The following is a 15,176-nucleotide window of genomic DNA, read 5'->3' on the forward strand; positions in this document are numbered from 1 at the left end:
AAAGAAAAGAAGAAGAAAAATCCTCTGAGCTTTGAATTGAAACAGATAATACCTTTTTACCCATAATTAAAAATGAAAAATAAAACCCAATAAAACACAAAAAAAATATCCCATAAGCATTGGCACCTCCGTCCCCTTAAGATATTATTAAAGATAATAACAAAATACCAAGAAGGAGCCAAAATATATAAAAAGCTTTGTTACAAGAACCCAAAATATAGGATCAATAGCACGACATGTGAGGTGTCCCGCTTCTATTGCATAATGAGGTGACCATAATTAATGATGATCACCTCATAATACAATAGGAGGAGAACACCTTACTAATCCCCCTGTTGGTCCTATATTTTAGATCATTAATAATGATCATATCATTATACAATAGGAGGGGACATCTCACATGTCCTTCTATTAGTCCCATATTTCGGGTTCATATAGCAGAGCTCATATATAAATAACCAGCAGAAAACTAATCTAGGGGAATGAGGGTGAAAGGAAGTTAGGGGAACCATTCACCTCCATTCACCTTGTTTGGGAACACTTAGGGCCTGTTTGGATTTGTAGAGGGTGAAGGAAAGTTAAGGGAAACTGGGAGAAGGGAAGGGAAAGGAAGGGAAGGGAGTTCCCTTCCCCTTGGTTACAGCCTAATTTGGGGTAACAAATTTTATACTATTAGGTACCGTTTGGCAAAGGGTTAAGTGAGGGGTTAATGAGACTTAACCCCTTCTTAACCTGCCAAACCGTTTGGCAAAGGGTTAAGTGAGGGGTTAATGAGACTTAACCCCTTCTTAACCTGCCAAACACAACAAATTTATATAAGGGTTAAAGTGAGTTAACCCTCCATAATTTGCCAAACATAAAAAATATAGAAGGGTTAAGTTAACCCCTCTAGAGGGGTTAAAATGAGTTAACCCCTCAAAATGAGGGGTTTACTAATACTCCTATTTAGATGGAATAAGAGTTAACCCTTCTAATTATAAAGAAAATAGTCAAAATCATTGTTATTCCCAAATACTAAAACTGATCATAAGGGCTAAAATAAAACTTATTTAACGGGTTAATAATTTAGTTCTTCGGATTATCAAATAGGCTAAGTACATTAATCCTTTTCTTTAACCCCTCTTCATTAACTCTTTGTCAAACGGGGCCTTAGGGGGTGTGAACCAAAGGGAACTAGGGTGAATTAACTTCACGTCTTTAAGTGTTCCCAAACAAGACGAATGGAGGTGAATGGTTCCCTAACTTCCCTTCACCCTCATTCCCCTCAATCCAAACAAGCCCTTAGGGTTTTGTTTCTGATCCCTTCACCGATTGTTATGGCGGCGACGCAAGGGCAATCGATCGGTCCTGCGCTTCTCGACGACATCATCAGCAGGTTGCTGGAGGTTCGATCGGCGAGGCCCGGGAAGCAAGTCCAGCTATCGGAGGCCGAGATCCGTCAGCTTTGCGTCGCATCGAGGGAGATCTTCCTCCAGCAGCCCAATCTCGTTGAGCTCGTGGCACCGATCAAGATCTGCGGTTAGATTCCCCTCCCTCTTTGTACAGTTTTGGACTCTTGATGATCAGTGGATTCTTGTGTTGTGCCTTGGAATTTATCGTTTCAAATTTAAAATTTATGTCTTTTTTTTGTGTGCGCGCGTTTATGTGAGTATTTAGACTGAATGTTAACTTTCTCAATTTGATTAGCTTACTCTTTGCAAAAAAAAAGTGATCTTGTGAACGTTAACTTTCACGATCATTCATACACCCAACAAAACATCGAATCTGATTTTTTTAAAACCAAAATCTGCTTTAATCTGCTAAGAAGCATGGTCAACTGCTATAGTTTGATCTTTGTTAAACTGTTACATTATTAATTAAAATGCTATAATAAAAAGATCAAATGTTGAATCTAGTTCCAAAGATAAGTTATGTTTGGTTGTCTTGGGTGTGTCACTGATTTTAGGAGTGGGGGAGTTTAAAGATAAATCAGGGCAGTAGAATGGGTTTAGGACATCATCTCCATTTTAGTTTTGAAGGAAACAAAGCTCTAGTATTTATCTTTCATGCTTGTTGGTCGCATGTTCACAGAAAATAATGGAAATAGGTTTGGAAAATATTAAAAGGCACGCCAACTCATTAGCTACATCCAGGGGCAAAGCTAGGATACCCAATCAGTTAGGGAACAGTTAACAACAATCAAAAGTTATTGATGTAGTAATATTAATAATGAAGAGTGTTACAAATTTTCACTAATAACAGAAACAAATCATGAAAACTGAGACAACAGTGAAACTTAAGTTAAAATAACATTTTCCCATATGAAAAAAACTTATTTTTTAATGATGTTTGTTTCTTTCTATAGTAAAAGGTAGTTGAATAATAAATGGCATTTAAAAGGGCATGCATTGTATTTGCGATATAGTGATGATATTTTTTATCTTACAATGGGAATAAAAAATTAAAAAAAACTTAAATCCACACATGCCTACATGTCCCTGATATTTACTTAATATCTCTGATATATCTCCGCCATCCGCCATCAAGTATGGAATTTTTTTGTCCAATATGTCCTCGATATGTGATACACTGCATACACTAAACTGCAGCAATGAACCTTCATTTAAGACCGGTAATGTTGTATATATATCTTCTTGTGCAAAGTTCACTGATTGATGGTTGAATCTGTTCAAAGTATGAGACTAACTTTCAGCAAAAATTTCAGAGAACATTGACACGCACTAGCATTTTGGATATTTTCATCTAAAAAGTATAATATATGCTGCACCTCTATTAATGGTGTATAAACAGTTGAGGCATAATTTTAGTTGTTTATCTCTGTTTCCTGATTGCGAGACAAGAAATATATGATGATCAACAAATAATACAACCTATTGACTGTATTCTCTCATACTTAGGTACTTCTATTAGGCAGTCGTACCTGTACCCGACACCTACATGTACTCATACCCATATCGAAACTTCTTGGACACATCTTGAATATATGCATATGTTGATTCAAGCGTATTCTCAATTATATAATGCATGTTTTCAATTAAAGCACTCCTTGTACACTTCTGCATATCCTGCACTTCACATTTATTTCTTGTACATTGATCTTATGTAAATGAAAAAACAATATTGATCTTATGTAAATTATTAATTTAATACATTTAGATACACATAACATGCATATATATAGAAGTGTCCTGGTACTGATATTTTACAAATTTTGTGTCCCATACCTATAACCATACAGGTACCCCTACTCATGCAACTTAATCTCATATGAATGAAGACTCACAAATTAACTTTAGGCTTATTCACAGATGATTTTTTCTTCTACTATTATATTCATGCTAGACACTAGTCATTGCTGTCAAATGGATTGTCTGACTTACTTTGTTGAAATGTATGTTAATATGAGCTACTACGTGTAGTATTCTTATTATGATATGTAACTTTCTTTATTAAATCTTGATTTAAATATCTATGTCGTGCCTTAACAATCGTAAGTTTTGTTGCTATTGTTCTTCAGTTTCTCTCATTTTTTTGTAAATGCATTTTCAGGTGACATCCATGGCCAGTACAGTGATCTCTTGAGGTTATTTGAATATGGAGGTTTCCCTCCTGATGCGAATTATTTATTTTTAGGTGATTATGTGGACCGCGGAAAACAGAGCTTGGAAACAATATGTCTTCTTCTTGCTTATAAGATCAAGTACCCTGAGAACTTCTTTCTTCTGAGAGGAAATCATGAATGTGCTTCTATAAACAGGATATATGGATTTTATGATGAATGTAAACGTCGGTTTAATGTGAGACTATGGAAGGTTTTCACTGATTGCTTTAACTGTTTACCTGTGGCTGCTCTTATAGATGACAAAATATTATGCATGCATGGTGGCCTTTCCCCAGATCTGTCAAACCTGGACCAAATTAGAAGCTTAACTCGTCCTACTGATGTTCCTGACACAGGTTTACTCTGTGATCTACTTTGGTCCGATCCTGGAAGAGAAGTTCAAGGCTGGGGAATGAATGATAGAGGTGTTTCCTACACTTTTGGTTCTGACAAGGTCTCTGAGTTCTTATCAAAACATGACCTGGATCTTGTCTGCCGCGCGCATCAGGTCTAAAATCATTCTTCTTTACTTCTAACTTACTGAGTAACTTTGGGTCTTGGCTAAATTTTTTCTTTTTTGGAAAATTGCAGGTTGTGGAGGATGGCTATGAGTTCTTTGCTGACAGACAACTTGTCACTATTTTCTCAGCGCCAAACTATTGTGGTGAATTTGATAATGCTGGTGCTATGATGAGTGTTGATGAAACCTTGATGTGCTCTTTTCAAATTCTGAAGCCTGCAGAAAAGAAGCCAAATTTTATGATGTCGACAAGAATATGATCATGACAAAACCCCGTCTACTTTACTCTGCCCAAGGTTAGTTGATCTGTCTATACCTTTATTTTGCTTTCTTAAAATGTTTATGTTCTATCAATTGGATGCAAACACAATAGGCACTTAATGGTGTTTTCATGTCCATTTTCATTCTACACCTTCCCATTCTTTTATGTATTGGGAACTACAAGAGGTATTACATCCCCATAGTTTGAGATAAGATTTTGTTTGTTATTGTTGTTGAAAAGTGTATGGATATCTCACTGTTTGGAAGGGCCATAATCTATGCAAAGTTTGTTTTGTGCTTTATTTTTTTTAGCAAGGATTCAGTTTGATGCCCTCTGATCTGTCTCTAATTAACTGTCTCATAACAGATGTCCATTAATCCTAAATCATATTTGCTGTACTGACTTGAATGATTAGCAATGTCAAGTATTGGTGACTTTCGGAAAGACGGTATGACAAATTGATGATTTTGTCAAGTGCTTTTTGACATTCTATTGACATTCAAGTTTTGAAATTTTATTCAATCGGTTCAATAATTCATGTTTATTAACATAATATCTTAAATACATCATACAAAGAGTGTAGAAAATCTCATTTCTTAAACATTACATTCAATGTCGTGTTATGTGTAAATTAAAATCCAGATGCTTTCTAGCTTGCATTTGAACACTCGTGTCAGTTTGCAACCTCGTAGCATTCACTTCTTGCTGATTACGTTATGATGTCATTTATATTCTCGTATGTGTTAGTCAAATTAGTTGTGTTCTTCACTACCATTTTGATAATGATCTTTTGTAGTGTGGTGGTGGTTGGTTGTATCCTGTGATTGGCGTGCTTTTCGATGCGGCTTACTGATCTCTCCTTAGTAATGAAAATAACATTATGTAAAATATCTTAAATTGTTGCTCAGCGTGCAGATTATTCTCTAACCATACACGCCAATGGAAAAAAATGTATCACTATAGTTTCTTCAGCTTAGTGGGTAGTCTGGAAGTAAGAAACAGAATAGTCTAACTTATAGGATAGGAACATTTGAATTGTTCTTAAACTGCATTACATGGTTTACATCTTGTATGTTGGTCGTATGAGGAAAGTAGTTAACCAGGATAATTTTTTGGAGCATTTCCTTTTGTGTCTAGTCTCATCTATTCTAGCCCCTTCACATGGCAATTACTAATTTCACCAAGCCTCTAATGTAATTGAAGTGCATTCATCATAGTTTATGAATCTCCAGCTGTGAGTCCTATGTTCAAGCATTTAGTGTCTGTCTTGATGTGCACAAGTATAATATCGTACTGACAACGGTGGTTTGTACCTTGAGTTATCTATTACTTTTGACTTATAGTCTTTTTTAGAGAACTTATCTTGTTTTTCCTTATTACTTTGACTTATGGTCTCTTAGAGAACTTAATCTTGTTTTTCGTTATTATATTTTCTCTGGTTCCTCTGTCATCGTGTTTTTTTTTCTTACAACCTATCAATTTACTTTTTCATTACCGGTTAAACCTCTCCAGCTTGTTGCAGTGATATTTTGCTAGACGCATGGAAATGCAAGCTCGAAATGATTATGGAGCTGCAGATCTGCTCTCCTGTCGACAGGAATGAATTTTGTACCGTCGTCATCGGGCACAGCCTAAATTATCTCTTCAGTATGCTCTCAGTCGCTAAGCCTACCTCCTTCTGGAAGCAATTCATCATGGCAAATGCACATCATTTTCCCTTATATGTGTGTAGAACTATGATGCAGGTGTACATACAATGATTCTGTCCAAGGTGGATAAATAACCCAGCTGTACTTATAAATGCTTCATCACATTCAAGGTGTTTTCCCCCCCAGTCTACTAGATCATCATTTTACTTCTTTGAGTGTTTGTGTTAGTGCTGCAGAATGATGACAAATTGCACGTCGCGTCCATCAGAGGTAATATGCTTGAAAAGTCCAATATAAAACTGGAGACATCATCTTTATTTCATATGGATTTTATGAAGCGAATGCTAGTCTTTTGGTGTCTCTGGACTCTGGAGCTCATTAATCTGATGTGCCTTGAAGTGTTTTTTTTTAAAAAAAAATTCTTCCAATTGACGGAAGTATGATACACAATTTGTTTTCAAGAATTCTTTTTGTTTTCTTTCTGTTCTTTAACCAAAGTGAGCGTAGAAATCCGAGGATCGACTATATTTGTTATGGGCACATTGTTTACTGTGGAATTTGATAATTTTTGTCTTTGGGGATAATATTTCATTGTCATTTCTGGATAGTCTTTTAGTAACATGGTCAAATAAGATGAAACTCAGCACTTCATTTTGATTATGTGTTTATCCTTTTGGATCAAGTTGGAGTTAAAGTTTAGGCAAAACTTCAATATAGGTTCCTAATATATTAGCTAAATTTCATCTTATTTGTAGATATAAAGACTTACTTTTTTTTGTAGAAGAACAAGAAAAATGACAGATGAAGAAATAGATAATAGCAAGACCAATTTAAGCTACTTTACTTTTTCAAAATAACCCTCCCTCGAGATACAAAATAAATTGACCTATTGAATAGTAATTGGCTGCAAAATTTTGTCATTGACAAAACTTTGGAAAGAGATATTTAGCTAATTTAGTAATATATTAAATTTTATATTCTTAAACTAGGAAATTTAGAGTTGGCCTTATATTCTTTAGAATAAGAATGTATGAGCATCAGATGATAATATTTTTTGTAACATATATTTTTATATGGTTTATGATTTTTGATTTTAATTGTACAATAATCAAATCAAATATATTAAAACTTAGAGTGATATAAATTTAAAATACAATGATACAAAAAATTAGTTGTCGTGCTTTGCACGGGGTACATACTAGTTATTATGAGTGGAGCACCTCCTACTTTAAAACTAGTGAGCGAGGCGTCGCTTCTTGACCGTTCATCGTTAAGCGTTCTTCTAATATTACAAATAATTAAAAAAAGACGAGACAAGTGGGCCGGGACGAAAACGAGTTAGCTGGGAAGAGACAAAACCACCCGTGACCAACGAGTGGGCCAGCCCACTGCCGTTTGTCATATTAGAAGAACGCTTATCGGTGAAGAGCGATGCCTCGCTCACTAGTTTTTAAGTGTACAATGATCAAATACACAACACCGCAAAACTCGAGCGTGTGATTTCTATTGACAATCTCGCTCAAGCATAATGAAAAAAAATTTAAACTAAGGTTTTCGTTTTTAGATATCAGTCCCTTACATATTCAATAATTGCATTGAAGCCCCTCAAATCTTGAAAAGTGCACGTTACGATGAGTTCGACAAGTTTAATAATAGACAGAAAGCTATAAAATTAGCATAGGAACGTTATATGGGAACTTTCAGATAGAAATTTCACATATGTAAAATTGAGGGTATTAACATGCCGATTATGTGATCATGTACGTATATGTGCGTATGTTTGAGGGTATTTTGGGTAGAAATATTTTAACATGTGAAATCCAGGAGAGTGAAACTTATGAGGTATAGTATCTTAGTGCTCAATATTCTATTCAGCCACGCGAAGCTCACGTTGCTAATAAAAAAACAAATTATCCTCCACCTCCGTGTGTATATATGTGCCACTACTAACTCTAACATATTGAAATCATATTTCAAAAAAAAAAAAAAAAACATGGAGACCAGCTTGGTTGCGTTGACCTTGGCTCTCGTGTGCCTCGCTGGTTTCGGCCCAATTAATGTCGTCGCCGACTACGCCATTTACACCGGCCAAACTTTCATGCCGGGCCAAAACTTCAGCTACGACATGACGGTCCACGGCGTCCCTTACGGGCCCTACGAGCTCACCTTCCAAAATGATTGCAACCTCGTCATCTACCAGCACGGCCAGAAGAGGTGGGAGAGCAACACCACCCAGACAAAGTACCGAGACTGCTACCTCACCGTGCAGCAGGACGGAGAAGTAAATATTTTAAATTTTTTTTTCTTCTGCATGAAATAATAATGAATTACCAGCATATATAAATATTTTCTTTCCTTTTATATATATATATTAATCAATCTATATATGTTTGTGATTATAACTAACTTTTTTTCTATTTTGGGTAGAAATGGAGACGTCCGAGCTAATTAATTAAGAGGAGGGCAATTAATTGGAATGGAATTTTATGAATCCGACGTGATTTTAGCATGATTTAATTAGCGTATGTATGCACGTACGGATCTAATATGTATCTAGATCTATGCTAGAACCTCCAAGATGAAAGGCCTTTTCACCCTAGCTAGTGAGTTTCGAGTCAGCCGTATATAATTAACCCCTGACGAACTCAAGAGGATCAAATAAACGGTTAGTTTTATATCTACCCCTGAACTGCAGTGGCGTAGCCAGGATTATTTTTTGCCCTGGGCGAAAAATAAATGTGGTCTACGAGTATGTCATGAGGGAGAGGAGGGAGGCGCGGGAGAGGAGGAGGAGGGCCGGAGATTGTTGAGATGGAGGTCCTGGAAGAGGAGGTTGGATCTGTATGTAGGACAATTTGCACAAAACCACAATAAGCTTTGAAAAATTAGGGAAACCACCTAACCGCTATATAGCTGGAAATTAAGTTTTGAGTCAACCGTATAATAATTAGATCCTGATCACAAAGTAATTAGTTTATGACGCTCTCACTTAAACCTGCTCAATTTCACATTTCTTATTTTCTACACATGCTTCGAATATATATATATTAGACACCGAATAAAAATAAATATTTATTTACTAGCTTATTATCCATCGATCTTGAGGGGAAATAAATAAATTTTTTTTAAAAAAAAAACAGGTCGTCCTCCGCACCAACTACTACTACACACTGTGGAGTAGCGGCGTCAAGTCAACTCTTGGTGACTACATCTTCTTCCTAACCTACGCCGGTGGCCTCAGCGTTTATGGGCCCCAGGTGTGGATAAGCGACAACCCAGTAACCATGAGCAGTGTAGCTCCGATGACCACCACCACCGACATCGTTTTCTACACCGGACAGGTAACTAACTAACTAATTTTTAGATGCCTTGTACATATATACGCCTGAATATTTTATATACGTACATATATATATATTTCGATGATCGATACAGGTAACAATGGCGACCTACGGAATCGTGATTCAGTTCAAGAACTTCCGGCTGGTCCTCCAGGAGAAGGACTGCAACCTGGTGGTGGAGGACATGTACGATGACTTCAAAATCCTATGGCAGACCGGGGTATTCGCCGACACGGGCGACTGTTATCTGACGATGAGCCTCACGGGAGAGCTCATGGTCAAGTACAACAGACGGGACATACTGTGGAGGTCGGGGGTGAGCTCCGACAGGGCGGGGAAGTTCCTGCTGGCTCTTCGGTACGACGGTAGGATCGCCGTCTACGGGCCCGAGGTGTGGGGGATCTTGGACCCGTACGGTGCGCAGACGGCGGTGGGGAGCTCTGCGGAGGGTGCCAGGGTTATTATGGCGCTTGATAGTTGATCGATCGATGGTGTATCGGGTAGTGATAATTAATATTTACGTACGTACGTGCCGCTAGCTAGATGCTTGCGAGGGAATAAGGAGCGAGGAGTTTTATCTTCAAACTCTTGGATTGATGTCATTATTAACTTATATAATTAATGGCCGTCTACTAGTAAGTCTTCGTGCAATAAAATGAGGCTAGCTCGTCTCCTAGAAATTATATAATCTTGTTAACTGGCATGTCCCTCTCATTATCAAATTAACACGCATATACGTACGTACGTACATACGCCTAAAATATATCCATGTTGTAGAGGGCTCGTACAACATTTTTGTTTGAGATATAAGTTGAATTAATCTACTTCATTTCAATCGAGTAATTTCTAGAGCTCTTAACTTAATTTAAGAAAAACAATTAAGAAAGATTGATCCTTTAGCCCTGCAGGGATTAATTTGGATTCTCCATTAATTTCTGCACTAATTGTGAGTAGTACAAGTCGATCACATCAGAAATTTCCACAAGCGAATATGTTGTCCTCAGCCTTCCATGAGTATTTTAGACATTTTTTTAATCTGTGCATGTTGCACGTTCTAAGGTCATTTGATCGACGTCTTTTTTCAAATTAGTTTTATTGTTGATCATTTGGAGTGATCGTAACTTTTTCCTTTTTTGAAAATAGAAATAGAGAAGAGCGAGTGTGATTGAATTCTCTGAATCTGACGTGATCTCAGCATTATATTTCGATTGAAAATGTCCATCCACGGATTGCATAGTGATCTAAACTGTAGACCTAAAACCTCCAAGATGGAAGGTCCTTTTAATCCAGTGAGTTTTGTCTCAACCAGGTGAATCCTGACAAGCTTATAGAGTCCAATGAATGCTAGTTTTATTAGGACAGATTATTTCAGAAAATCCCCTGAACTGTGGTGAAATTTGCACAAGACCACCATACATAAACTTTTAAAAGTTAGAGAAAACCACTTAACGGAACTTGGGTGTCTCACAAAACGCCCTAAACTTTAAACTTTTCTCACATGACCCCTCTACTTGTATTTTGCAAATATCTTAAATGTCCTTGATAGAAAAACTTTAAAATTTTGTCATTTGTTATTTACGGTCAGCATGCGTAAACGTACCCTCTGCTAACATTTGGGTCATTTCTCTTGATAAAATTTTCTTTATTTGCAAATTACACCTCTCCTAATATTTGGGCATCTTCTCACGATAAAATTTTTCTTATTTGCAAGTTACATATAGGGGGGTCTTCTGAGAAAAATTTCAAAGTGTAAGAAGCCACACCCCAAATTAAGTTTGGGGGGTTATGTGAGATGAACATGGTTCAAGGAGTTTGAGATCATCTCTGCAAGCTTTGTAATCTTTTTTAATATTCAAAGAAAATTTTTTGTGTGGCTCCTGAGGACGTAGGCAAGTTGCCGAACCTCGTTAAAATTTTGGTGTTCTCTCTTTTATTTTTTCCTTGCAAAGTATTCTTTTATTTGCTGTGATTTCTTCTTGCCTTCTTTCAATACAAGATCCGGAGGGCATGTTCTGCTAGAGGGTTTACTTGACAGCTTGTTGATAGGACAAATCCCCAATAATTGGTATCAGAGCTTCGTTCGGATTAAATCTATGTGATAGCTATGGCAGAAGAAGGCAAATCAAAGATTGAGAAGTTTGACGGATCAAACTTCGCATACTGGAAGTCACATATGGAGGACTATTTGTACCAGGAGGATCTTTACCGTCCGTTGATGGGTAAAGCGAAGGGAAAGAAGAAAGATGAGACAAACGAAGATCAGGAAATATTAGATCGAAAGGCTCTAGGGTAGATCCGATTGTCGCTCGCAAAATCAGTCACACACAATATATTAAATGAGAAGACAACACAAGAAGCACTCGTAAAAATGTACGAGCAACTGCCAGCTACAAACAAGGTGCATCTTGTCAAAATACTGTTTAACCTCAAGATGGCAGAAGGATGCTCCTTCATGATGCATATCAATGAGTTCAACACGATAGTTGATCAACTTATCTCCGTCGACATCAAGTTTGATGACGAAGTGCAGGCTCTACTGATACTATCGTAGTTATCGGATAGTTGGGCAGGTTACGTGACCGCAATTAGCAACTCAGCAGGGAAGGAGAAGTTAAAGCTGAACAAGGTTGTTAGTATGATTCTATCCAGGAGGTTAGAAGAAAATCGCACGAATCAGAAGGTTCAGGTTCAGCCCTAAGTTTCGAACAAAGAGGCTGAGGCCGTAATAAGGGTAACCAGAATAGTAATCGATCAAAGTCGAAGAAGAAAATGTCGAACTCGAAGATGAGGCCTATCAGAGGGAAGTGTTGGAACTGCGGCCAGGAGGGCCATATGTCTTCAGTCTGTAAATTAAGCACCAAAGAAGGATATGAATGAGCATGATGCTCATATCGTGCAAGATGCCTTGATCCTTGCTATAGACAACGATTCTGATTCATGGGTTATTGATTCGAGAGCCTCATTCCACGCCACTGCTAATAGGAAGGTTCTTCAGAACTATGTAGCAGGGGACTTTGGGAAAATGTACTTGGAAGATAACGATCCTTGTAGTATTGTGGGAAGAGGTGACATGCAAATCTATGATGAAAGGCTCTAAGTGGAATTTGAAGAACGTGTCAGACATGTATCGAAGCTGGAGAAGAATCTTGTTTCGGTTGGCCAGTTTGGAGCACAAGGCTATATATATATATGTTACGATATTTACCGGGGATTCGTGGTAAAAAAAGGCTGATCCTTTCTTCTACAGATTTGATTCAAGATCACTTGTTAATATTCCATCTGTCGTGTTTCATTCTAAATCTAATAGCTCGGTTCTATCGTACACTAATCACTCTTTTTTACTTTTTATGCACAATATAACGAATCGCGATCACAGGCTAAATAATAAGGATATTGATCTATTGCCAGATGCCTACTTTCAGATCACATACTCTCTCAATCAAAAAAAAAAAAAAACGAAAAAAAAGGGAAAAATGCTTCCAGCCCCCAAAACTAATGAAAACAAGCTTCCCCCTCCCAAGACTTTTTCAACGTGTGTTTTACCCCCAAAAGTAAACTCTGTGTTCTCTGAGCCCCCAAAACACAAAACCCAAGAAATTAAGATACGTGAAGACCATAATACCCTCCATTGTCACATCCTCCTTCCTCTCCAAACCTAACCACCGCAACCTCCTCTCTTTCTCCTCCTTCCATGGCCTCAAGCTCATCTCCGCCTTCAAAACCCAATCTTTCTCCTCCCTATCATTGTCATCCTCCGCCCCCAAATCTCCACATCCTACGACCTCTCCTCCATCTGCTTCCGCCCCATCAAAGAATCCATCGTCTCCCGCGAGATGACCCGCCGCTACATGTCCGACATAATCACCTACGCTAACACCGTCGGCGGCGGCGGCGGTGGCGGTGGCGGCGAATCCGTCGGCCTCTCCTGCGCCTACGAGCTCTCCAAGAACCCCGACATCAACGTCGCCATCATCGAGCAGTCCGTCTCCCCGGCATTGACGATCTGATTTCTTCCTCCATCTAGAGAGCGTCGAGTTTGTACAGAAAGTGAAGCGTATCGCTGACAAATACTGGGATCTCTACTCTCAGGAACGCGATCTCCCTGGACATTTACTTAGCTATCCCATTGGAGTAAGCAGTGAAGGAGTTGTTACAGAGCTCCCAAGGACGGAGTTTTTCCCCGATACAAAGGCTCGTGTTATTTGAACCAAGTCTGATTACATGCCCCCCATCCTCACCACTTAGGTAGCATTTGTCTTGTTTCTTTGCTTCAGGTTGTTTTTACTAAATAATAGTGTTATTGTATGTGGGAATAAAAAAAGAGTATCTTTGATTGTGGGTTGTAGTTTGTTGTTGGTGTTCTTTGATGGATGCGAATTAATTTATGCGTGTGTGAGGTTTTAGTATTGAGATATGTTTTCCTTTATGGCATAAATAGAATCTATGTTAAGCCTGAAGTTTGATTATTTGTCTCCTATTGTGTTTTGTTAAGGTTTGTCGTCGGTTGTTAAGATTAGTGGTCGGTTGTTAAGGTTACGGATTTGTTGTTAAGGTTACGTGTTTGTTGTTAAGGTTACACGTTGGGATTTATATGTATATATATTTTGGTTGTTAAGATTACACTTTTGTTGTTAAGGTTACGCGTTTGTTGTCAAGGTTACGGGTTTGTTGTCAAGGTTAATTTCACAACTAATTAGAATATTCGTTGTTAAGGATAATGATTGGTTGTTAATGTTACGCATTTGTTGTCAATGTTACGGGCTTGTTGTCAAGGTTAATTTCACAACTAATTAGAATATTCGTTGTTAAGGATAAGGGTTGGTTGTTAAGGTTACGCGTTTGTTGTCAAGGTTACGGGTTTGTTGTCAAGGTTAATTTCACAACTAATTAGAATATTTGTTGTTAAGGATAAGGGTTGGTTGTTAAGGTTACGCGTTTGTTGTCAATGTTACGGGTTTGTTGTCAAGGTTAATTTCACAACTAATTAGAATATTCGTTGTTAAGAATAATGGTTGGTTGTTAAGGTTATGCGTTTGTTGTCAAGGTTACGGGTTTGTTGTTAAGGTTAATTTTACAACTAATTAGAATATTCGTTGTTAAGGTTACGCGTTTGTTGTCAAGGTTACGGGTTTGTTGTCAAGGTTACGCGTTTGTTGTTAATGTTACATGTTTATTGTGAAATTAACCTTGACAATCAACCCGTAACCTTGACAACCAAACCCGTAACATTAACAACAAACCCGTAATCTAAACAACAAACACGTAACCTTGGCAACAAGGCTCTTAGGCTCTTAGCAATAAGGTTACCCGTAACCCGGAATAAGGTTTGTAGAATATCGTAGCCATCATCAGTTCCATGCAAAAATTTCTTAACAATCAACCCGTAACCATAACAAGCAACCCGTAACCTTAACAACCAACACGTAACCTTAACAAGCAACACGTAACCTTAACAAGCGACGCGTAACCTTCACAACCAACGCGTAAATCACTTGGCTTTTGAAAATCTCATTAAAAGTGAAATATTATTATAATTTCCCTAAAAATTAAAAGTGAAATATTCATTTTCTAAAAATATATTGTTATATATGTTTCCGAATCTTACAAAAAATCAGTAAGAAAAAAGAAAATTACCAACAATTAACCCTTCAAAAAACAAAAAAAACAAGATTAAAATCACTAACAGGACCCACTTCCTTCTTCCACCTCCTCAATTAACCCTTCAAAAAATAAAAAAAATATTAAAATCACTAACATGACCCACTTCCTTCTTGCACCTCCTCAATCTCAAAACGAACCGAGG

General features: G+C 37.5%; 2 protein-coding genes across 4 annotated transcripts; both read left to right on the forward strand.

The window, feature by feature from the left end:
- On the forward strand, positions 1,233 to 6,243 carry LOC109829821 (serine/threonine-protein phosphatase PP1-like). 3 transcript variants are annotated; one of them, XM_020396870.1, is made up of 5 exons: positions 1,234 to 1,518; positions 3,550 to 3,633; positions 3,958 to 4,109; positions 4,193 to 4,417; positions 5,906 to 6,243. In XM_020396870.1, exons 1-4 carry the CDS (start codon positions 1,317 to 1,319, stop codon positions 4,379 to 4,381), a joined length of 627 nt encoding a protein of 208 aa, XP_020252459.1. In that variant the 5' UTR covers positions 1,234 to 1,316; the 3' UTR covers positions 4,382 to 4,417; positions 5,906 to 6,243. The 3 variants fall into 3 exon arrangements, with proteins under 3 accessions (XP_020252458.1, XP_020252459.1, XP_020252457.1); XM_020396869.1 differs by having other exon boundaries at positions 1,233 to 1,518; positions 3,550 to 4,109; positions 5,896 to 6,243; XM_020396868.1 differs by having other exon boundaries at positions 3,550 to 4,109.
- Positions 8,009 to 10,056, forward strand: LOC109829822. Its single transcript, XM_020396871.1, has 3 exons — positions 8,009 to 8,313; positions 9,173 to 9,373; positions 9,468 to 10,056. Exons 1-3 carry the CDS (start codon positions 8,026 to 8,028, stop codon positions 9,852 to 9,854), a joined length of 876 nt encoding a protein of 291 aa, XP_020252460.1. The 5' UTR covers positions 8,009 to 8,025; the 3' UTR covers positions 9,855 to 10,056.

Source organism: Asparagus officinalis, chromosome 2 (assembly GCF_001876935.1).
Source record: "Asparagus officinalis chromosome 2, Aspof.V1, whole genome shotgun sequence".
Classification (NCBI taxonomy): domain Eukaryota; kingdom Viridiplantae; phylum Streptophyta; class Magnoliopsida; order Asparagales; family Asparagaceae; genus Asparagus; species Asparagus officinalis.